The sequence below is a fragment of the Heptranchias perlo genome, chromosome 9, assembly GCF_035084215.1.
Source record: "Heptranchias perlo isolate sHepPer1 chromosome 9, sHepPer1.hap1, whole genome shotgun sequence".
Lineage (NCBI taxonomy): Eukaryota > Metazoa > Chordata > Chondrichthyes > Hexanchiformes > Hexanchidae > Heptranchias > Heptranchias perlo.
This window is the reverse complement of record NC_090333.1, coordinates 36,350,777-36,375,043: the sequence shown is the minus strand read 5'-3', so window position 1 is coordinate 36,375,043 and position 24,267 is coordinate 36,350,777. Positions and strand designations below refer to the sequence as shown.

The 24,267-nt window shown below is 41.2% G+C and overlaps 1 protein-coding gene and 1 long non-coding RNA gene across 3 annotated transcripts in view; one reads left to right on the top strand and one right to left on the bottom strand.

Annotated features, from left to right (window-relative positions):
• LOC137325278 (importin-13-like) overlaps positions 1-23,017 on the top strand; it is a 139,306-nt gene extending 116,289 nt beyond the window's left edge. For both annotated transcript variants that reach the window (XM_067990179.1, XM_067990178.1), the window contains 6 exons: positions 4,426-4,478; positions 5,641-5,707; positions 10,725-10,783; positions 11,925-12,014; positions 19,080-19,261; positions 21,808-23,017. In XM_067990179.1, coding sequence (XP_067846280.1) covers positions 4,426-4,478; positions 5,641-5,707; positions 10,725-10,783; positions 11,925-12,014; positions 19,080-19,261; positions 21,808-21,904 — 548 coding nt within the window. In that variant the 3' untranslated portion in view covers positions 21,905-23,017. The remainder of the gene's footprint in view (positions 1-4,425; positions 4,479-5,640; positions 5,708-10,724; positions 10,784-11,924; positions 12,015-19,079; positions 19,262-21,807) is intronic.
• The window catches only part of LOC137325280 (uncharacterized), a 173,016-nt gene that overhangs the window by 122,597 nt on the left and 26,152 nt on the right, over positions 1-24,267 (bottom strand). The window lies entirely within an intron of this gene.

Sequence of the window (24,267 nt, the reverse complement as noted above, 5' to 3'; positions counted from 1 at the left end):
TTCTCTTCCCACCCCTGCACCAGCACAAGGATCTGTCCTTGGCCCCCTCCTATTTCTCATCTACATGCTGCCCCTCAGAGACATTATCTGAAGACAGAACATTAGGATCCACATGTACCCTGACGATACCCACCACCACCCCTCTACCCCTCCACTGCCTCTGTGTTGTCAAGTCCTGGATGAGCGGCAATTTCCTCCAATTGGGAAAACCAACCCCATATCCTCTGCATCACAAAGACTACCTACTTCCAACTATAACATCGTCCATCTCCTCCCTGCGCCATTAATGGCAGAACCTTCTGCTGCCTTGACCTTACTCTCTGGAACTCCTTTCATAAAGCCATTCACCCCTTCCTTTCGTTAAAAGTCTTGCCAAAAACACGGCCACCCTTAATCTTTCCCATCATGATTCAACGTCTGTTTCCCTGTCTGTTTCCATTCAGAAAGTGCCTTGGAACATTTCTTCTAAAGTAATTATATAAATGCAAGTTATTTGGTGGGGTGGTGCAGAGCATATAGTTGCTTGAGTTACTAGTTGAAAAAGAATACAATGTTTGGATATAATTTCCTGTTGCTAAGAAAATCTGTTGCCAGGGTAACGGTGTGCATTCACTGGAAATGAACCTGAATCCTGAACACTGCTCAGCTAATCAGCATTCTGTAACAACTGATCATATGTTAAAAAGAAGAAATTAAGGATTAGAATACTGGCATGAAAAATTATTGCAGCACACATGAAGGCTTTCACATCGTAAAGGGAAATGAAGTTCACATTATCAAAACAGATCTGATTTATCAAAAAAATGTGAAATACTGTAAATTGCCTGGCAATGGATGAGGTTATCACATGCAGTTAGATTTTAATTTTAGTGGATAACAAATTTTTCTGAAGCTTGCTATTCAAAATAAGCTGGTGTAATAGTGACCAAAGGTCACATCTCGTCCGGTTCTTCGGCATGCAGAAGTGTTGCGCAAATCTAAGAATACTGACCATTTCTGCATCATCATCATATATTAGTAATTTGTGATCCTCTTTCAAATTCTAAATACCACTAGATGGCTATCAGTGAGTTTAAAAAACAGCAATTCAACCTCAGGGCATCAAACCCCACAATCAAATTACTGTTTTTAATTTATGCACAACTATTTAGTATCATCTTGCCCAAATATTGTGTCCATGTTTTCAATGTGATATGTCATTTCTGCACTGACGGATCTAAGAATATTGTGGATTGCAGTCCCTTCACAGTTGAATGCAGGGAAATGGGTGGACTTGGCAGGAATAACCACCTTCATCATGGAAGCTAAAACACACATTTTGAGTTGACTATAACCTTTAAAAGTAACCATTAGTTGAAAGGTTTCCTCTCCTAGAGCCAAGCAGATGTACCCTGTTCACATTCTTCTCCCACTTAGCAGCTAGAGTTCAGTGGAGGCTGCCTGCTTCCCTGAAATGCCAATCTGCCTGGTTTGATGGTATGTTTGGGTATGTATCACAGATTGGTGAAATGTTCCCAATTTCTGCTGATACAGTTGTAAAAGTTGCCTGTTAGTTGGTGCTTTACAAGTGTCTATGTATAATTGTTGCACTATCTGGTGGTGAATGTGGAAAACAGGTTTTTCTTTGTTGGATAGCGTCACTTTTGAGGGTTAAACGCTTTAACTCATGGTGAGATTTTGTTTCACTTCCCTCCCCACCCCCACCCCCCCCCCCCCCCGGCCTTTTTAAGGTACTAGAGGTTCCAGGGCTGATCTTCCACTGTGATCCATCTGACTTTGGGTAGTTGGTGGTGGAAAATCAGATGGGGAACTATTCAGCTGGCTCCTCACCAGTCACTATCACTTCCAGAATTGACAGCAACCTGAATAATATGCGCAAGTAAGGGTGGGCCTATTCAAATGACACAATAACAACAGGAAAGAGTCATGTAACTTGTGCGCCTTCATACCACCATAGCAACACTGGATGCAGGGCTTGCCAGTAAATTACTGGCATCCAGCATTGCGATGGTGAGTGGCAGAGCAGTCAATTACCTTCCTGCAACCCCAGAATTTAAAAATGGTTGTTCTTAGTTTCTTAAACTAAACAGTGAATGTTAGCAAGCTTCTTGACCAGCCTCAGAGGCACTGAGAGCAATTGTAACACTCAAATCACCACCCTTGCTAAAACCAGTTAATTCAGCACAGATCAAGAATTGAATTTGGGACTTTCTGGCTTACTACTGCACTAGACGGTGGTTTTGCATGTTTAGCCATTGAGGAAACTCATATTTCACTTTTTAAAAATACATTTACTTGTTTCTGACATGATGCTTCTGACACATTGCAGTAGCTGCATTATTTTAAACCTCCTCCCAATCCATTAGAGGCAGAGGTGGATTTCCTTTGTGGTCCTGTCATTTAGCAGCATATTGAATATAAGGATGTGGAATTGAGGCCCTATTTCGTCGTATAAGGGGTATGGTAGTGTGGTTCTGTGACTGGACTAGTAATCTAGAGTCTTAGACTAATAATCCAGAGAACATGTGTTCAAATCCTGCCATAGTAGTTTGAGAATTTGATTTCAGTCTTAAAAATCTGGTATCCGTAAAAGTGACCTTGAAGATGTCAGGTTGTGGTAAAAATCCAACTGGTTCACTAATGTCCTTCCCAATCTGGCCTATACGTAACTCCTGTCCCACCACAATGTGTTTGACTCTTAACTGCCCTCTAAAGTGCCTAGCAAGCCACTAATTCATATCAAACCACTATGCAGTGTAAAGACTAAGGTGAGGGCAAATGTTGCGGAGATGGGAGCATGTAGTCTTGGTGATGGATAGAATATAACATTTGAAGCTCAGCTGTAGATCAAACAGGACACTGCAGTTGTGCAGCAACTGATTTAATCGCTGGTTCAACATGATTGAACAGCTGTGGAGTGGAATGGAGTCGGGAGCAAAGATAGAGTTTTTGGTGGCAGCTGAAATAAGATGGGTTTGATTTTTTTTCCCAAACAATGACTATTTCTAATACACTTTTACTAAGCATTCCATGTGTTACATTGCTCCTTTTCAAACTTTCCTTCCTCTGCTGTTGATCCATTCATTTGTTGCCACATCTTTGGTTTCCTTCACATATCTTGTTGCATCCCTCCAAGCTTGCTGCTGATACCACAATATTTTCTTATTTTGCTTTTCTGAGGCTACATTTATCACATTCCCTCATTTCTCCTGCTGTCACATTCCACGTATCATTAATTCTTTACTTTGCCTACCATATCCCCATCAAAAACTGTTAACGCCATTTTTCTTCGCTTAGGCTACTGTATCTGTCTCCCAGCTTGCTTGGTCCACATCCCTTTATTTTATTTGCCCAGAAGTACTGCTATTGTATCCCTTATCTAAGGCTTCAATTCTTCACCTAACTGGTAAACTTTTGCCCTGGCAACAGTAATGATACGGTTTCCACAAGAAATTTACTGCTGCAGGACTTAAAGAACCCTATGGTACAAGTGCACAAAACAATATCTTATAGCTAAATTAGGTTTAAAAAAAAATTCATGCATAGAATGCTGCTTGGTCATTATAAGTTGTTAGTGGAATAAAAGGGTATACTCTTGTACTTACAATATTCTATTCTTGATATGGTGACTTGCGGTGGAGTCACTTGTACAAGCAGAATTAAGATGCAAAGTTCTGCACTAGTGAGCATTATTATTATGAATCCTACGATTTAACTGTAAAGACTTCTATTTGCATGACTGAGTCTTGCAGAAATGCTGTGTGACAATGACAGCTGCATGATTTGGACTTCATCTAGAGATGATTGGAAGTAGAAAATGGAGACGAGTACATAGTTGAAGTATCATTTCAAAAAATAATTTGCGTTGGGAGTTTTAGATTTTATTTACACTAGATCAGGGACCTACTGACATAAATTGAAATTATAACCTTTTGAGGCTTCCATGAATTGTGCAGTCTGTTCCAAATCTGCAAAAATGTGTTTTTGTAACACATGCTATTTTCAATAGTCCAGATCCTACATATGGAAAAAACACATCAGGTCAGAGATCCCAACTGATACATTTTAGCTATTGGAAATGCCAACTTTTCCTTTTTATGGGAAAGAAAATCAAAAAATGGTTAATGGTAGTCAATTAGAATTTCTGTAAGTTTCCAGTTCTCTGAGCATTGTTTTGGGTTCAAGATTTTAACAAAAAGCACATTTTTTTAATCTGTTATCTCTACACCTGGGTTTCAATCTTCTTTGCAGTTTATTTCTTTTAGGTTCTGAAGTTTCATATTTCTGTACATTCTTTTCTTTAACTGCTTTAAGCTGTTCATTGTATCCCCTCACTGTAACTGTTATGTAGAGTTCATGAGACAATAAGAATATTGATTTGCTGTTTGTATTTTATTTCTTAAGTTACATCTTATTATATTTTAGGACCCAGGGATCATCCTGATATTGTTGATTCATTTATGCAACTCCTGGCACAGGTGTGTTTTTGTTTCTTATTTCATTCACTTTCTTTTTTTCGTTTAATTATATTAAACCTGAAATCAGCTTTTTTTTTACAAGCTTACAGAGATGCATTGTAGGTTAATTCAAGGTTCTTAAGGCATGTTGAATCACATTGAACTTGAAGCTATTTTATGGGTGAGCCCCAGTCGGCACTGACAGTAGTTTTGAACGCTGTTTTTCACTGACAGAAAGCTGTGCCTTCTGTACAGTAGTAAAGAAAGGTGTATTGCATCAGCAGTCAGACCACTTTATGAACTTCATGCCAAGGATTGATGTGTCTTCATAATGTTTTGTGCTGTTAGTATTTTTGTAGCCAGATGGAGTTTAAGCATGTGCCAAGTAGCTAGAGGGTCGTGAGGGACTTTTAGAAAGGATGTTGTGGACGAGATCTAAACTGAATTGGTTTATAACTTTGTGCAGCTAAACTAATCTTACAACTGCGTGGACAGTGGTACTGGTTCGGTTGAGTTCACTGCACACCTGTGATTTAATTACGCGTCCTTCGGATAAGCAATGCTCTTGAACATGTGAAGGATTATGAAGACTACAAATATAACTTTGACAAACTGATTAGTCAATAAATGTTACTGGTATTTTCAGAACAATGCTATTTCTTGCTTGTGCACATATTCACCTGTGCCTGACCATAATTTATTCATGTTATGTAATGAGCCTGGGGATTGTTCCATCCACAATACTTTTCAGACATTGGTGATCTGTGATGTATTTCCATTTATACTTAAAATACCTTTTTTTAATTTGCATTATGGAACAGTTCACATAAAACTATTTCAAAATCTATTCTGCCCCTTTTAATTTTTATTTTGGGGGGGAAAAGGATTTCTGATTTTTCTTTTTTACGTCCCGCCTTGCACCATGCACTGTCCCTATCTTAAACAAATATTTTGCTCCCTCCCCCTTCAGAAATGACTCTCTCTAATGGAGAACATGCCACCTGGGGAATCACAGACAGAAATCCCACATAGTTATCACTCTGCCATTCTATAGCATAGCACTCTGGTACACCACCAGACCACCTGTATGAAGATTGAGGCAGCAGGTGAAGGATGGTCTCAGTAATAAACTGGAGTTAGACATTTGTGAACTTTTTAACAGAGCTTTGTATCTGATTCCTAGGCTCTCAAAAGGAAGCCAGATTTGTTTTTAGCAGAGAACTGTGATGTGAAGGCATTGTTTCAATGTGGTAAGTAATAGAAGTATCTAACATGTTTGGATTCACAGCTAGTCTTTAACCTTTTGATTTCTGTATTGTACTGTGGGTCTCAAATCTAATGAGTGCTGCAAATTGTGGCGGAGCATTTCATAAATTTAGAGAAGGTCAAATAAAATGGTTTAACAAAAATGCGAACTTTAAAGGGACTGTGCAGTGCATTTAATAGTTTTAATGGTCTTCACCAAATTTGGAACAGCTCTTTCCATTTCTATAGTGTTGACATCTTGCTGTCTTCTAATTATATTTTCCCTGCTGCACTCCTAACCATGTTCTTTGAGCTTTGTGCTCATCAGTGGACAAAGCTTTCCAGTCATCACAGCTTTTCAATCATCTCCAAGTTGAGACGGCTGTTTTTAAAAAAAAAAACACATATGGTATCATTGGCTTTATAAACAGAGGCATAGAGTACAAAAGCAAGGAAGTTATGCTAAACCGTTATAAATCACAGGTTAGGCCTCAGCTGGAGTACTGTGTCCAATTCTGGGCACCACGCTTTAGGAAGGATGTTATGGTCTTAGAGAGGGTGCAGAGGAGATTTATTAGAATGGTATCAGGAATGTGGGACTTTGTGGCGAGACTAGAGAAGCTGGGGTTATTCACCTTAGATCAGAGAAGGATAAGGGGAGATTTAAGATGTGTTCAAAATCAGGAAGGGTTTTGATAGAGTAAATAAGGAGAAACTGTTTCCACTGGCAGAAGGGTTATTAACCAAAGGACGCAGATTTAAGGTAATTGGCAAAAGAACCAGAGCAGAGATGAAGAGAATTTTTTTTACGCAGCGAGTTATGATCTGGAATGCACTGCCTGAAAGGGTGGTGGAAGCAGATTCAATAATAACTTTCAAATGGGAATTGGATAAATACTGGAAGGGGAAAAAATTGCAGGGCTATGGGGAAAGAGCAGGGGAATGGGACTAATTGGATATCTTTTTCAAAGAGCCGGCACAGGCACGATGGGCCGATTGGCCTCTTTCTGTGCTGTATCATTCTATGATTCTGTGTGTAAATTTAATATAATCTGTACCTATCCACCAATTTGGTATCCTGTGATTTTAAAGTTTAAAAAAAGTAAGAAAAGCTGAAATGCAAGATCAAGAATGATTTGCTCCTTTCTTGTAAAATCAACTTTGATTAATTTTCTTCATATTAGCAAAAGCTGCCATTTTCCTATAACTTGCCAAAATATCTTTTTCTTTTTTTTCCTTTCTCTTCCTAAAGCTGCTAGTCTTTGCTAGTGGTAATTACAGGCATGTTAGCTTAACATCTACGGTAGGGAAAATTTTTAGTCTTTTTTTAGGGATGAAATTACGTGTATCTATTTAAAGAGAAAATAGCCAACTCTCATTTCAAAAGGGATCATCGTGCTTGAAAAACCTCAGAATTGTTTGAGGAAGTAGCAGACATGATAGATGGGCAGGATACAGTGGATGTGGTGTACATGATCTTTAGAAAAACCTTCGACAATGTACCACGTGGGAGATTATTAGAGAAAATTAGGAGGAGAATAGCAAACTGGATTAAAAACCTGTTAGAAGAAAGAAAACAGAAAGTAGGAGTTAACGGCAATTTTTCAGAGTGGTTGGAAGTGGATAGTGATGTCCCACAGGGTTCAGTTCTGTGGGGCCACTTCTGTTCACTGTGTAACAAAGATTTGGATCTAGGTCTAGAGGTAGTGGTGTCTAAATTTGCAGACAATACCAAAATAAGAGTTAATTCTTTAGAAGACTAAGGAAGCTGCAAAGAGCCATTGATAAGATGAGGGAAATGGGCTAAAAAGTAGCAGATGGAATTCAGTGTCAGTAGGTGTGAGGTGAGGCATTTTGATTTAAAAAGAATAACAGCAATAATTATACTCTGAATGGAAGTAGGTTCGGTGTTACTTGGGCCTACAAGTTTACAGGACATTAAAGGCAACACCTTAGGTTAATAAGAATTCTAGGTTTTATCAGAAGAGGTATAGAATATAAAAGCCAAGAGGTAATGATGAACCTATGTAAAACCTTACATCTTAATCAGAGTACTCTGTGCAGTAACTGGGCTCCATACTATTGGAAGGATATTGAGGCTTTAAAAAGGATACAGTGCAGATTCACTAGGATGCTGCCTGGTAGGAGGAAATACAAAGAAAGAATTGGATCTTTTGCAATTCTGTGTATTTCTACCACCACCTGTGCTGTGGCATCATTGAAAGATCATAGTTAGGGATAATTACAGCCTTGTTTACCACTTGCTGCATTAAGAATGCTTCATGGATAGAATCACACAGCACAGAAGTAGGACGTACAGCCCATAATGCCTGTGCCAGCTCCTTGAAAGAGCTATCCAATTAGTCCCACTCCCCTGCTTCTTCCCCAAAGCCCTGCAACTTTCCTTTTTCAAGTATTTATCCAATTCCCTTTTGACAGTTACTATTGAATGTGCTTCCTTCACTCTTTCAAACATTGCATTCCAGAGCATAGCAACTTGCTGTGTTTTTTTTTAAAGTCTCCTCTTCTCCCCTCTGATTCTTTTGCCAATTATCTTAAATTTGTGTCCTCTGGTCACTGACCCTCCTGCCAGTGGAAACAGTTTCTCATTTACTCTATCAAAACCCTTCATAATTTTGAACACCTCTATTAAATCTCCCACTTAACCTTCACTGCTCTAAACTTCTCTAGTGATTCCACATAACTGAAGTCCCTCATCCCTGGTATCATTCTAGTAAATCTCCTCTGCACTCTCCATAAGGCTTTGATATCCTTTCTAAAGTGTGGTGCCCGGAATCGGACACAGTTCTCTAGCTGAGGCCTAACCAGTAATTTATAATGGTTTAGCATAACTTTTTTTTGTACTCTGTGCCTCAATTTATAATGCCCAGGATCCCGTATGCTTTAATAGCTTTATCAACTTGTCTTGGCACCTTCAAAGATTTGTGTATGTGAACCTCCAGGTCTCTGTTCCTATACCCTCTTTAAAATTGTTCCATTTAGTTTATATTGCCTCTCCTCATTCATCCTTCCAAAATGCATCACTTCATACTTCTAGCTATATGTAGGATTGTCGGAATCTACAACAGCAGTGAGACAATATAGAAATTACAACACAGAAACAAGCCTTTTGGTTCAACCAGTCTGAGTTGGCGTTTAGCCTCCATGCAAAAAAAATTGTTCTAATCACATTTACCTACCCTATTTACATATCCCTTCAACACCTTTTCCTTCAGCTACCTATCCAATTTAATCTTGAATGTTGATGTATTTTCTGCCTCAATCACTAACTCTGGAAGTGAATTTCACAGCTTCACAAGTTTGTATGAAGAAGTTTCTCCTGCCCTCTGTTCTAAATCGCGTCCATTTAATCTGGCATCCACAGCTCCTCATTCTAGACCCATCAACTACTGGAAACAGTCAGCTTCTATCTACCCTATCTCATTCTTTCATAATTTTAAACACTTCTACCATAATCTGCATTGTTGTAATGAAAAAAAGACCCAATTTTTCAAGACTTTTTATTTCCTCATACCAGGCAGCATCAGGTTAGCCAGAAGGCATAAATGATAGTAAAATAAAAAAATACATTTTTGATCCATGTGAATAAATAAATGATAGGTTGTCAAACATTTATGTATGGAGCCAGATTCCAAATTAGTTAGCACAGAGGGTCTGTGACTCCCTTGTTTCAATATATTGCAGACCTCTGAGATTGGAACCTGTAAATTGGATATCAACATAGTTTGCTACCCTTTGCAACTACTGTCAATCCTGAAAAATATTTCTGGTTGATCAATCTGATATGGTGGTGTAGCTTTGCATTGCCTAGTTACTGAGGACATTAGTTTCAGCCTATATAAAATAATCTAATGAGCTGACTAGCTGTCAACCCTTCTTGAAAATCATTTTAAAACAAAACTCCTCCTTTAGTTTGAGAAAGATCTAGGAATTTTCACCTTGCCTTTAGTTTTGTTTTGTGCAAAGAGCACTGAATTAATACAGAAACTAATGCAAGAGCTCTGGCAAATTAAAACAATTGGGCTTATAACTGGGTAAGGCCCTGCTCTCTGTCAAAGGAGAGTGAAAATTGTGATGTATATCTGTAATTCTATACAGGGTTACTGACTAAGGTTAATAACATTAGCTATTGACTAAGATGGGCCAGCTGTTGAGGCTACATATAGCAGTAGTCTTGGTATTATATTCATTATTCTTGTTCTTATTTTCTCCATACTATGCACCATTCCCTAGCTGAGAAGGCAAGTTGATAAAGTTTCCTAGGTCTGCAGGAATGTTACCTAATAACCAAGTACTGGGTAATTTGCAACATCAGCAAAGGATGCACATATTTCTCTCTCCCTATGTAGAAATGGCTAACTTCAAAACCTTCTTCCAGACAGCCCAGCCAAATTAGGAACTCCATATAGAGATCAACTGGCATAAACCAACAATCACAATACTGCATTTGGTTTGCTCATTTGCAACAACATCATACCACCTTTACAGCCACAGCCCTAGTGTTTGCTGGAGATGCAGCTTTTAAGCTAACACAAGGATAAGAAGGGAACGTCTTCTATTACTGACACCTGCCACAGAATACAGTCATTCATTTGCTTATCCACAGCTCCACAGGCCATGAATTTGCAGCTCTTATTTTGTAGCTGTATCAGTTGAAATTGTGCGCCTAACGGATTAGGAAAAAATCTAGGAGAGCGGGGGATAGAACTAATACAGTTGGGGCATGCTATTCTAGCATTTGAATAGATGCATTGAATTAGTCGTGCAGTATAAAGAAAACTTTATTTATTCATTGCTCTTTAACTGCCACACCTGAGCTAGCAGTACTCACAATAGGCCTGAAATACAAAATCACTGTATGTGATAGTGAAGCAGTGAGCGGAGAGCTTTCATAGATTGCATTTTTCACCCTTGGGTTGGGCCGGGGGGATGTCGCACACTCGTCTTTCTATGTGCAGGAGATGATGACTGTGACCTACAATGAATCTGTTCTTTTCATAGGGGTCATGTCTTTGAAATTTCCAGAAGCCCCAACAGTGAAAGCAACATGTGCATTTTTTGTAAGTATTTCTCCTGTTGTGCTGTGACTTTATTTGGTTAAGAATGTTGTGTCTAGGTGTGCAGGAGAGAGTAACATTGCATTTTAATGAGTTAATTTCAGAATCTTAGTCCAGTTATATCTCCAAGTCATTATATGATATAATACCATTTCACTGGAATTGTCATCACACAAAAGACATCCTACTATGCATTATGATTGTCGTCTTTATCAGTGAAGAGTATTATGAACTATTAACTTAAAATATTATGTAATGTGATGACACATCAACAAAAACATTAAAATAACACCAAGAACATATATACTCATAGGCATTTTCTGCTGTTGCTTCTTAATTCATTTTGGTAACTAGGCTTTAATGAGCAACGCTCAAGTGGTCATTCTTTGCGCTCTGATGATGAGCTGCTATTTGACTGTGGAGAGTAATCACAGCCAAATCTGATCCATTATCCACGCATGCAGTGCCAATAGATAGTAATCAGGAGTGGGAACCCTGGCTTTTTTTTCCCTTTACTTTATCTAGATCGGGGATTCCAATTGTGTACATCCTTTCCTCTCCCTCACCCACTCACACTGCTGAGGTGACTACCTCTGCCTTATGGGGGGGGGGGGGGGTGGTTGGAGTGTGTGAGGGTATTCAAAGAATCCACCATCAACTTCACAGCAAGCATCTCCTGTGTACCATTTAATATTTTTATAAGCTATTTGTTTGTTGATGGGGGTACAAGCTTGAGAAGATTTTGAAATGTTTCTGGAGTACTGGAAACAGTCAAGACTAAAAGTTGTTATTGAAACAGGATACTATCTGTCTTAAATATGTGTATTCTAGGCAACTGATTGCACTAAGGATACCCTTTGATCTTAGAGCCTACTCCTGATTAATGTTCTAATTTCTAATGTAGATACTTGTGCATATTCCTCTTAAGTCTTTTAAAAATTACTATGCACAGACATATTGTCCATTGTTTTCTTCTATATGTACCTTTACTGCATAATGTATAATGGCAGTAATACATTGAGTGAATCACTGGTGTTCATGATGACTCACGACATAATGTAGAATTAAAATCAGTTCACAACGCCTGTATGTCATTGAAGAACTTAATTTGTTGTTCTTCACTTGTTTCTATATCTCCTGTTAGACTGAGCTGCTACCACGTTGTCGGGAAATACAGCCTATTGGCTTAGTTGTCCACGAGAATGGGAAACTCTTGCTGCAAGCAACTCTAGAAGTAAGTAGTCATGATAAATGGTCTACTCTAAAGTTGGTCATGTGATTAAAAATTGCATGGACAGGGTCCCTCATAACGAAGCAGTCCGTGCCTGCATGCAGCAAGACTTGGACAACATCCAGGCTTGGGCTGATAAGTGGCAAGTAACATTCGTGCCAGGCAATGACCATCTCCAAAAAGAGAGTGTCTAACCACTTTCCCTTGACAGTCAACAGTATTGCCATCGCTGAATCCTCCACCATCAACATCCTGGGGGTCACCTTTGACCAGAAACGTAACTGGACCAGCCACATAAATACTGTGGCTACAAGAGCAGGTCAGAGGCTGGGTATTCTGCAGCGAGTGACTCACCACCTGATTCCCCAAAGCCTTTCCACCATCCACAAGGCACAAGTCAGGAGTGTGATGGAATACTTGCCACTTGCCTGGATGAGTGCAGCTCCAACAACACTCAAGAAGCTTGACACCATCCAAGACAAAGCAGCCTGCTTGATTGGCATCCCATCCACCACCCTAAACATTCACTCCCTTCACCACCAGCGCATTGTGGCTGCAGTGTGTACCATCTACAAGATGCACTGCAGCAACTCGCAACCTCTACCACCTAGAAGGACAAGGACAACAGACGCATGGGAACACCACCTGCATGTTCCCCTCCAAGTCACACGCCATCCTGACTTGGAAATATATCGCCGTTCCTTCGTCGTCGCTGGGTCAAAATCCTGGAACTCCCTACCTAATAGCACTGTGGGAGATCTTCCACCATACGGACTGCAGCGGTTCAAGAAAGCGGCTCACCACCACCTTCTCGGGCTTTAGGGATGGGCAATAAATGCTGGCCTTGCCAGCAACATCCACATCCCATTTATGAATTTAAAAAAATGATTGACATGCAGATTAATTTACAGTTAGTCATTGGTCACCAGCAGATTAGCAGCAAGTGCCAGATGCAATCTAGTGTGAAGGGGTGTTAGGTAATGTATTTTGGGAGGAAAAACAAAGAATAAACTCAACAGAAAGATGCTGAAGGGTGTAGAGGCACAGATTCAACTAGGGGTCCAAATAGATAATCCCCTGAATGTGCAAGCTAAAGTAGATAAGTTATAAGAAAGGCCAATAGCATTTTGGCCTATATAACTCTGGGCATAGAATATAAGGGAAAGAGCTTATGATAAATTTGTGCTCGGCAATAGCAAGGTAACATTGAGTAGTTTTGGGCTCACCATTATAGAAAGGACAAAAAAATCCATAGACAACGTACAGCATAGATTCCCCGAGATGATACCAGAGATGAGAAACTACTGGTTATGTTGAGAGACTTGTACTGGGATTATTTCCACTGGAGGAGAGAAAGCCACAGAGATTTGAGGTTTTTTACAATCATGAGGGGTTTTGATAGTGAATAGGAAAAGATTATTTTCCCTGGTTGGGGAGTTGGTGACGAAGGATCATTAACTTAAAATGGTCCTTGAAAGTGAGGAGAGCGATTAGGAGAAATGTCCATACACGAGAGTTGTAAGAACATGGAATGCTTTGACATGGGGAGTAGTTGAGGCAAAGATCACTGCAACTTTTAAGGAAAAAGTATATAAATATTTGATGCAGTCAAGCGGATCATGAATAACATGCTCACTAATGCTCAGTTTGGGTTCTGCCAGGATCGTTTGGCTTTAGACCTTGACATCAAGGTGGCATTCGATCAAGTATGACAGGAGCCCTGGTAAAAGTGATGTCATTGGTGATCGGGGGAAAATTCTCCAGTGGCTGGAGGCATACCTAACAAAGGAAGATGGTTGTGATCATTGGCGGCCAATCATTTCAGTCTCAGCACATGGCTGCAGGAGTTCCTCAGGACAGCGTCCTAGGCCCAACTGTCTTCAGCTGCTTCATCAATGACCTACCCTTATAAGGTCAGAAGTGGGGCTGTTTGCTGATAATTACAGCGTTCAGCTCCAGACAATGAAGCAGTCCATGCCCGCATGCAGCAAGACCTGGACAACATCCAGACTTGGGCTGATAAATGGCAAATAATAATCGTGCCACACAAATGCCAGGCAACGACCATCTCTAACAAGAGACAGTACAACCACCGCCCCTTCATATTCAATGGCATTACCATTACCGAATCCCCCACCATCAACATCCTGGGGCTCACTATTGACCAAAAACTCAACTGGACCAGCCACATAAATGCCACCTCTACTAGAGCAGGTCAGAGGCTTGTTTTTTTTAATTATTTGTTCATGGGATGTGGACGTAGCTGGCAAGGCCAGCATTTATTGCCCATCCCTAATTGTCCTTGAGAAGCTGGTGGTGAGCCGCCTTCTTGAACCACTGCAGTCCATGTGGTGAAGGTTCTCTTCCGTTTGGAAAGTGGCTCACTTCCTGACTTCCCAAAGATTCGCCACCACCTACAAGTCACATGTGTGATGGAATGCTCTCCAGTTGCCTGGATGGATTCAGCTGCAGCAACGTTCAAAATGTTCGACACCATCCAAAACACAGCAATCCGTATCCATTAGCCCAAACATCCAACCCCTCCACCATCGTGTACCATGGCTTTATTTTATTCATTCGTGGGATGTGGGCGTCGCTGGCACGGCCAGCATTTATTGCCCATCCCTAATTGTCCTTGAAAAGGTGGTGGTGAGCTGCTGCCTTGAACTGCTGCAGTTCGTGTGGTGAAGATTCACCCACAGTACTGTTAGGTCAAAATCCTAGAACTCCCTACCTAACGATGACGAAGGACCGGCGATATATTTCCAAGTCAGGATGGTGTGTGACTTCGAGGGGAACGTGCAGGTGGTGGTGTTTCCATGCGCCTGCTGCTCTTGTCCTTCTAGGTGGCAGAGGTCATGGGTTTGGGGAGGTACTGTCGAAGAAGCCTTTGCAGTGCATCTTGTAGATGGTACACATGGCAGCCACAATGCGCTGGTGGTGGAGGGAGTAAATGTTTGAGGTGGTGGATGGGGTGCCAATCAAGCGGGCTGCTTTGTCCTGGATGGTGTTGAACTTAGAGTGTTGTTGGAGCTGCATTCATCCAGGCAAGTGGAGAGTATTCCATCACACTCCTGACTTGTGCCTTGTAGATGGTGGAAAGGCTTTGGGGAGTCAGGTGGTGAGTCACTCGCTGCAGAATACCCAGCCTCTGAACTGCACTTGTAGCTACAGTATTTATGTGGCTGGTCCAGTTTAGTTTCCCCCCAGGATGTTGACGGGGGATTCAGCGATGATAATGCTGTTGAATGTCATGGGGAAGTGGTTAGACTCTCTTGTTGGAGATGGTCATTGCCTGGCACTTGTCTGGCATGAATGTTACTTGCCACTTAACTGCCCAAGCCTGGATGTTGTCCCGGTCTTGTTGCATGTAGGCACGAACTGCTTCATTATCTGAGGGGTTGTGAATGGAACTGAACGCTGTGCAATCATCAGCGAACATCCCCACTTCTGACCTTATGATGAAGGGAAGGTCATTGATGAAGCAGCTGAAGGTGGTTCAGCCAAGGAATCTGCCCTGAGGAACTCCTGCAGCGATGTCATGGACTGAGACACTTGGCCTCCAACAACCACTACCATCTTCCTTGGTGCTATGTATTACTCCAGCCACTAGAGAGATTTCCCCCTGATTCCCATTGGCTTCAATTTTACTAAGGCTCCTTGATGCCACATTCGATCAAAAGCTGCCTTGATGCCAAGGGCAGTCACTCCCACCTCACCTCTGGATTTCAGCTCTTTCGTCTATGTCTGGACCAAGGCTGTAATGAGGTCTGGAGCCGATTGGTCCTGGCAAAACCTAAACTGAGCATCGGTGAGTAAGTGCCGCTTGATATTACTGTCGATGACACCACCTATCACTTTGCTGATTGAGCGGAGCTCGATGGGGTGGTAATTGGCTGGATTGGATTTGTCCTGCTTTTTGTGACCAGGACATACCTGGGCAGTTTTCCACTTTGGGTAGATGCTAGTATTGTAGCTGTACTGGAACAGCTTGGCTAGAGGCACATATAATTCTGGAGCACAAGTCTTCAGCACTACAGCCAGGATGCAGCAACTTGCCACGGCTTCTTCAACAGCACCTCCCAAACCAGTGACCTCTACCACCTAGAAGGACAAGGACAAGGGCAACAGGCACATGGGAACAACACCATCTGCATGTTCCCCTCCAAGTCTCACATCATCCTGACTTGGAAATATATCGCCGTTCTTTCATTGTCGCTGGACCAAAATCCTGGGCACTCCCTACCTAACAACACTGGGAGAACCTTCACACAGACTGCAGCAGTTCAAGAAGGCGGCTCACCACCACCTTCTCAAGGGCAATTAGGGATGGGCAATAAATGCTGGCCTTGCCAGTGATGCCCACATCCCATGAACGAATTTTTAAAAATGTTGTCGGGGCCCATAGCCTTTGCTGTATCCCATGTACTTAGCTATTTCTTGATATCACATGGAATGAATCGAATTGGCTGAAGACTGGTTTCTGTGATGGGGATTTCGGGAGGAGGGCAGAGATGGATCATCCACTCGGCACTTCTGGCTGAAGATGGTTGCAAATGCTTCAGCCTTGTCTTTTGCATTCACATGCTGGGCTCTACCATCATTGAGGATGTGGTTGTTCACTGAGCAGCCTCCTCCCATTAGTTGTTTAATTGTCCACCACCATTCACGACTGGATAGGGCAGGACTGCAGAGCTTTGATCTGATCCGTTGGTTGTGGGATCACTTAGCTCTGTCTATAGCATGCTGCTTCTGCTGTTTGGCATGCATGTGGTCCTGTGTTGTAGCTTCACCAGGTTGGCACCTCATTTTTAGGTACGCCTGGTGCTGCTCCTGGCATGCTCTTCTGCACTCCTCATTGAACCAGGCTTGATGGTAATGGTAGAGTGAGGAATATGTTGGGCTATGAGGTTACAGGTTGTGTTGGAATACAATTCTGCTGCTGCTGATGGCCCACAGCGCCTCATGGATGCCCAGCTTTGAGCTGCTAGATCTGTTCTGAATCTATCCCATTTAGCACAGTGGTAGTGCCACACAACATGATGGACGGTGTCCTCAGTGTGAAGATGGGACTTCGTCTCCACAAGGACTCCTACCAATACTGTCATGGACAAATGCATCTCTGACAGGTAGATTGGTGAGGACGAGGTCAAGTAGGTTTTTCCCTCGTGTTGGTGTTCTCACCACCTGCCACAGGCTCAGTCTGGCAGCTATGTCCTTCAGGGCTCAGTCAGTAGTGGTGCTACCGAGCCACTCTTGGTGACGGACATTGAAGTCCCCTGCCCAGAGCATATTCCGCGCCCTTGCTACCCACAGTGCTTCCTCCAAGTGGTCCTCAACATTGAGGAGGACTGATTCATCAGCTGAGGGAGGGCGGTGGGTGGTAATCAGCAGGAGGTTTCCTTGCCCATGTTTGACCTGATGCCGTGAGACTTCATGCGGCTCGGATTCAATGTTGAGGACTCCCAGGGCCATTCCCTCCTGACTGTATACCACTGTGCCGCCTCCTCTGGTGGGTCTGTCCTGCTGGTGGGACAGGACATAGCCAGGGATGGTGATGGGAGAGCCTGGGACGTAGGCTGAAAGATATGATTCTGTGAGTGTGGTTACGACAGGCTGTTGTTTGACTAGTCTGTGCGACAGCTCTCCCAATTTTGGCACAAATCCCCAGATGTTGGTGAGGAGTACTTTGCAGGGTCGACTGGGCTTGGTTTGTCTTTGCCTATGTCGTTTCTGGTGCCTAGTGGCCTGTGCTGGGTGGTCTGTCTGGTTTTATTCTTATGACTTTTTGTAGTGGGATTGTACAACAGAGAGGCTTGCTAGGCTCTTTCAGGGGGAAGTTAATAATCAACCACCTTGCTGTGGGTCTGGAGTGGCTGCAGTGAGTACTATCTACATAATGTATTGCAGAACTCCTAAACCCGTGACCTCAACCACCTAAGGACAAAGGCAGCAGGTGCATGGCAATACCCATCACCTCCAAGTTCCCCTAAAAGTTACACACCATCCTGACTTGGACATATATCACCATTCCTTTGTCGTTGCTGGGTCAAAGTCATGGAATTTCCTACCTAAACAGCACTGAGAGCACCTTCACCACATGGACTTTTTTTTTATTTGTTCATGGGATGTGGGCGTCGTTGGCAAGGCCAGCATTTATTGCCCATCCCTAATTGCCCTTGAGAAGGTGGTGGTGAGCCGCCTTCTTGAACCGCTGCAGTCCGTGTGGGGAAGGTTCTCCCACAGTGCTGTTAGGAAGGGAGTTCCAGGATTTTGACCCAGCAACGATGAAAGAACGGCGATATATTTCCAAGTCAGCGGTACAAGGGGAAGGCTCACCACCACCTTCTCAAGGGCAACTAGGGACGGGCAATAAATGCCAGCCTTCCTAACACCGTCCACGTTTCAAGAATGAATTTTAAAAAAAGGTACAGGGCTATGAGCAAACAGCAGGGCAGTGGGATTAGTAATGGATTGCTTTGGCAAAGAGCCAGCACTTTCATGATGAGCCAAATGTCCTCCTTCTGTGCTGTAAACCTCTATGAATCATTAGTTCAGTAATAAGCAAACATGGACCTTTAGTCCGTACTTCAGGGCACAGAAAAGCAAAATAAGAAAAATATAAGCTTCCCCTGTTGTTCATTTGATGACAAACTCCCCAACCTGACCAGTTTGGAAATACCCAGCAATGAGATCAGATAAAGTAACATTTGGGAATATGTATTTGCTGGAGGGGGTGGGGGAACTCTTGCCACCATTGCCATAGCAACTGTCACCAGATCACAGCACAGGGCCTTGTATCCTTTTTTTTGTTCTGGGTTGATAGTTCAAATTATATTTGTCATGTTCCCCCCCCCCCCCCCCAACCCATCATCATCATCATCACTTTCTTTTTTGTCTAATTATATGCTGGTATTGTCACATCTGTATCTTTAAAATGCTGCATACTGTGTTGTAATGATCAGTTATAAATGAAACCTGAGCTCTTCACTATTATTATGCTTCTTAATGAAAGTTCTGATGCTTTCTTTCACTGATGAAATAAACTTAATTGCTTATGTTTGCTAGGCTATTGGTGGACAAGCCCCAAGGAGTCTGATGGATCATTTTGCAGAGATACTGTTTGCTTTAAACAAGCATTGTATTACCTACTTGAGCATTTGGCTAAAGGAAGTGATGCAGCAACAGAATTTCCCATCTGCCCGCCTTACACAAGGACAAAAAGAAACATTTAGCCAACAGATTTTAAGGTATATATGTTCAGAATGCATGTGCCAAAGCTAAGTCTTACTAAAAGAAAAACTGTGTGGTTCCATACACCAAATATTTGGGAAACTGTTTCCCAATATATTTTCAGTCTTCCACATACCTTTTCAGTTAAAATATTCCTTTTTATTGGTTTTCATTAGAATTAATGGAGACAAAATTGCTTATATTTCCCATGGAATTTTACCAATAGCAGATATAACAAAATGATGCAACTTTAGGCGATTCCTTTCATTAGATGTCACAAAGCAGTTTCCTTCAGTGAGATCTGACGAGAATATATTACAAAAGAAAGAGTTAGAAAAGCGTAGCACTAACTTTGTTTTAAACTGCTCAATGTATTCAATTCCCCTTGTAAATGGGTATAGAAAATGCAAAGTTTTTCTCCTTCCATGTTGTGGTAAATGTCAGTCCATTCATCTTATGGGTCCACCATGGTTACCTTAAAAATTTGAGGGATGTCATTATCCTGGGATGGCTTTGCTGGCACAGTCCTCACCGCTTATCACGGGCGTGTTTGTGTGAATGCGATTTGCCCGTTATAAGTGATGGCTGGTATAAAACATACACGGTCTGTGGATAATGTTAGTTGACCCAGTGCCGTTAGCCTGGGGTCCTCTGCTGATACCAGACAGCAGACAGTCTGTCAGCACGACCCCGCTTCTCTGTTCACTCACCTGCAACGTACCCACGGCCCCGCCAGCACCATTCAATTATGCAGTGGACGTAGAATCTATCCCATTGAATTCATTACTTATTCACTTAATTTCTTGTTGAAATTTGAATAGAAAGCTCTGGAGACCGGCAGCGGATTCGAAGAGTGCTACAAAAATTTCTCCGAGATAATACACTACCTGATTTGTCCTTCAGTTTCTGGTGCTTAGCTCAACTTCTCCCAATACATATTGTGCATAAAGTGTTTTGTTCAATATAAATATTTTTAAAAATGAATCAGTTTTTCACATGCATTTCACTAATACGATATCAGAGGTGAGTAAGCACAGATGTTTCTGCCCGAAACATCTGTCCTTACTGTCGCTTTAACCAACAACTTTGAAATCGATGTTAATGCGAATGGCTAATGGTTATCGCGTTTTGGCCGATATAAGCAACTGCCTGTTTTAAACGTGGATGTTTAAAATGCTGTACCACTGTGTAAACCACTCTGTGTACAGTGGATGAGATGCTGAGAGAGTTGTTCCTGCTCACAGTTTCATTACTGTGCCCACCATTTTGGCTGAGATTGGGGCAATTCCTTGCAAGCGAATATGCTAGATATGATTGTAGGTTTGGGCTTGAGTTTAAATCTATGGCTTAAGTGATGATATTAAATGCTGCTAGGTCAGTTATGAGTGCAGAAAGTCCAGATCTTTTTTTAAATCCTAAGAACGTACCTCAGCTTCTGTCTCCGAAGAAGCCCTCTTCTTTTATGTATCTTGAACCCAATTGTCACATTGCTGTCAGTTGGTGCCATGTTGAAGGGCAATGGAGCAGTGAACGTGTACTTTCTGAGAATTGGATTCAGATTACTGAAACTCTTCTTATCCATCACGAAGACCTGCTCTATTTTCCAACCAACATTCACACCCACACACAGTCCTCACACAGTGGCATCAACTGAAAAGCATTTTAACAATTTTTTAACTTTGTGCTTAAAAAGCCATCTTTTCCACTGAAATGCTGCTTTGGTTACCCCTCTCAAAAGCATACTACACAAAATGAAAGGTGATTTGCTTTTAGATGGTGTACAAGGAGTATTTTACTCGTGAAAATTATAGTTACTAGCAGATGTCCGGTAGCATTGCTTGTGGTGAGTCAGATTTCCCGGCATCCCACACAAAAAAAAACAGGAAACCATGTGTACACTGAAGGTGCAAACCTGTACAATAAGAGCAAATGTACAAAATTGAAAGGTTTGAAACACTCTTGTAAGACTCTAAATGGTTTGCTGACATTTTTCACACACTAAAGTGACCAACCACTGGTGTTGAGCCAATTATTTATTTATTTATTTATTTATTGTGTATGTAGAGAACAAAATATGAATACCTAAGCATAAAATGTGAAATCTGAGCAGGAGCAACAATTAAAAGGATTAAAAAGCATCTTTAAGACTCAAAGTGCTGACCTGACCATTTTTGCACACTGCAAGCAGTAGGAGGCAAAAAGGTCTCCTGCCATTTTTTTATTTCTTGCGAACACTGAACAGAAGAACTCCAGAACACATTAAGGCACCAAACTGTAAAATGTGAGCAGGGAAATGGATTTATTGGCTAGAAATGCTCTTCATTTTTTTTTTAAGTACTGCAAGTAGGGACTATGCAAAATGGTTTTGGGCTAAGCTGAAGAGGCAATAAATGAATGGTATCAACACCACCTAGTGTAGTCAGACTGAATGTAAATATGGTAAAGGAGGTGTAACAGGTATGCCTATTAAAGAACGTAAATAGGCCTTAATAATTATAGATTGATGGACCTATGTTTTTAGTATAATGCTGTAAAGTGAAAATAAATGCTTACTGTTTTACAGAGACCGAGTGAATAAGAGGCGAGTAAAGGACATTGTTAAGGAGTTCACATTACTGTGCAGGGGTCTTCATGGCACAGAATATGCAGCCGAGTACTGAAGCTGAGTAATTACTTTGAAGTGTCACTCCTTAATAGCATGCTTCCTGCATCCTCAACACATGTTTGCACCGTTTTCTTCTGTAAAAATGCATTCTAGCGTGAAGGACATTTTTTTTTAAAGCAGCAAATGGGCTTCTGTCTGCACTACAGGATTTGAGGAGAAAAGGATACATGCACTCGTGTGTAGCCATATTATGAGGCTTTTTTTTTTAATAAAAGGACTTCCTGCCATAGGGTTGGATCATTTAATAGGGGGAAATGTGCCAGGGATGTTCTGGAATCAGCTGTCCCTGACTCGCAAGTAACTTGTGTACATGTTTTGTGTCGTGATTAAAGCTTTATGGAAGCAATATAACTTGCTGCTGGAGTCCTGTGATTTTGGCACTTTGTAAACACAACAATATCTTGTGGAGGGAATTAATCCCAGATGATTCAGCTGTGGAATATTACTGGTAATGCTGCTACAATATCTGAAACCATTTTAAACAAATCTAGTATTTTAGTTTATTTTTTGTTTTTAATTTAATGATGTGGTGATGTGGGCTCCTGTTACAATGTAAAAAAAAATGGAGGATGTTGCAACAGTCTAGGAATTTTTAAAAAATCTTTGGACTGTAACAATTGCTATTTGTGAGTTTCAAAACTTTGCATGTTTATTTAAAAGAAACTGAAAATTTACCAGAGCTTTATAGTCAGAATGGATGACTCTTTTAAGACTCGGCCCAAGTAAGGGACCTCACTAATCGTACTTTTGGCATAATTAAAGCAATGAACTGAAGAAAAGCAGCCAGAACTCTACCAAAGCTTTGAGGCTCTGAAAGCTTTGTTACAGCCCTCTTTTGTTTCATATCTTTTAAACTTTTTGTAATATATATGCTGTGTGCTACTTTCTGTACAAAAACCAGTACCACCTTAATGTAACTCCAAGTTGTCCTTGTGTTGTTGTAACTTGTTTCCTTGTGCTTCTAGAACTTTCTGGAAGTTCTACAAATATGACATATATTCTGGTCTCCGAGGTAATATGGAAAGCCCACTAGTAAAATCTTGACAAGAAATTACACTGTAGCCTATTGGTTTCCTATTGTGAAATAAAGCTTCACTTATAAATGTTACTTTTTCCCCCCCAAATTATTACTGCAGATCAGTGAGAACAGCGTGGGAAATGTACATCTAACCCATAACATTTTCACTATTTGAGTTGTATAGAGAAATCTGTGTAATAGAGAAGCTACATACAGATACCAACTGAATGTAATAATAATCAATTCCAAGACTACGTGCTCTAACTTGAAGTTGCATTGAGAAACGTCTCTTTATAAAATCAGTCTTCAAGGATCATTAACAAAGAAAGAAGTTGCACTTACATAACGCCTTTCATGACCTTATGTAGTCACCGTTGTAATGTAGAGAAATGCAGTACCTACTTTGCGTGCAGTAAGGTCCCACAAACAGCAATGAGATAAATGACCAGTTAATCCGCTTTTGGTTGTGTTGGTTGAGGGATAAATGTTGGTCAGGACACCAGGAGAAATCCTCCTCTTCAAGTAGCATAAAGTATGGGATTTCTTACATTCACTGTACAGCGCAGACTGGACTTGATTTAACATCTCATCCAAAAACGGATGATGCATTAATCTGATGGATTATAGATGCGTTTTACAACACATTGAGGGTCAGATAACAAAGTGCATCTTAGAATTGTATAAATATACTAGAACACTTGTTCCTTTTAGCCAGACCCTTTAAGTTTTAGTCTAAACACCAGCTATGAAGATCTTCTCTGATGCTGGATTGAGGGGCACTGTAGATTGGAACAGTCCTTTCACCCCTGCTACATGGTTTCAGATTCAGTCCAGAGAATATGGACTAAGACTTCTATTGGCTGCTAACAGCTACAAGTAAAATTAGTTGAGAAAATCTGAATATAGTTGCCAGTGGACATGAACTTGTGGCATACATGCTCTTTAGAGGATAGAAAGTGGAGAAAATGTCACACTGCTGTGCAGTAAGAGTTGCTTTTCTTGAGGTGTGGGTTACTCAGGCTATGCCCTGTTGTTTTATTTATAATTCTGTTTTATCTTTTAGATGCTTTAATGAAGTTGTTTGAGTTACAGCCAAGTCAGGTGGTCAGTTTCTTGAGCTATCTAACCAATTCAAATTTTAAATTTATAATAAGCACTGCTAAAGGACCATGTTCCCTTTCTCGCACCCTCTGTCCCTGAACAACAACAACTTGCGTTTATATCGTGCCTTTAACATAGTAAAATGTCCCAAGGAGCTTCACAGAAGCGATTATCAAACAAAATTTGACAATGAGCCACATAAGGAGATAAGAGGACAGGTGACCAAAAGCTTGGTCAAA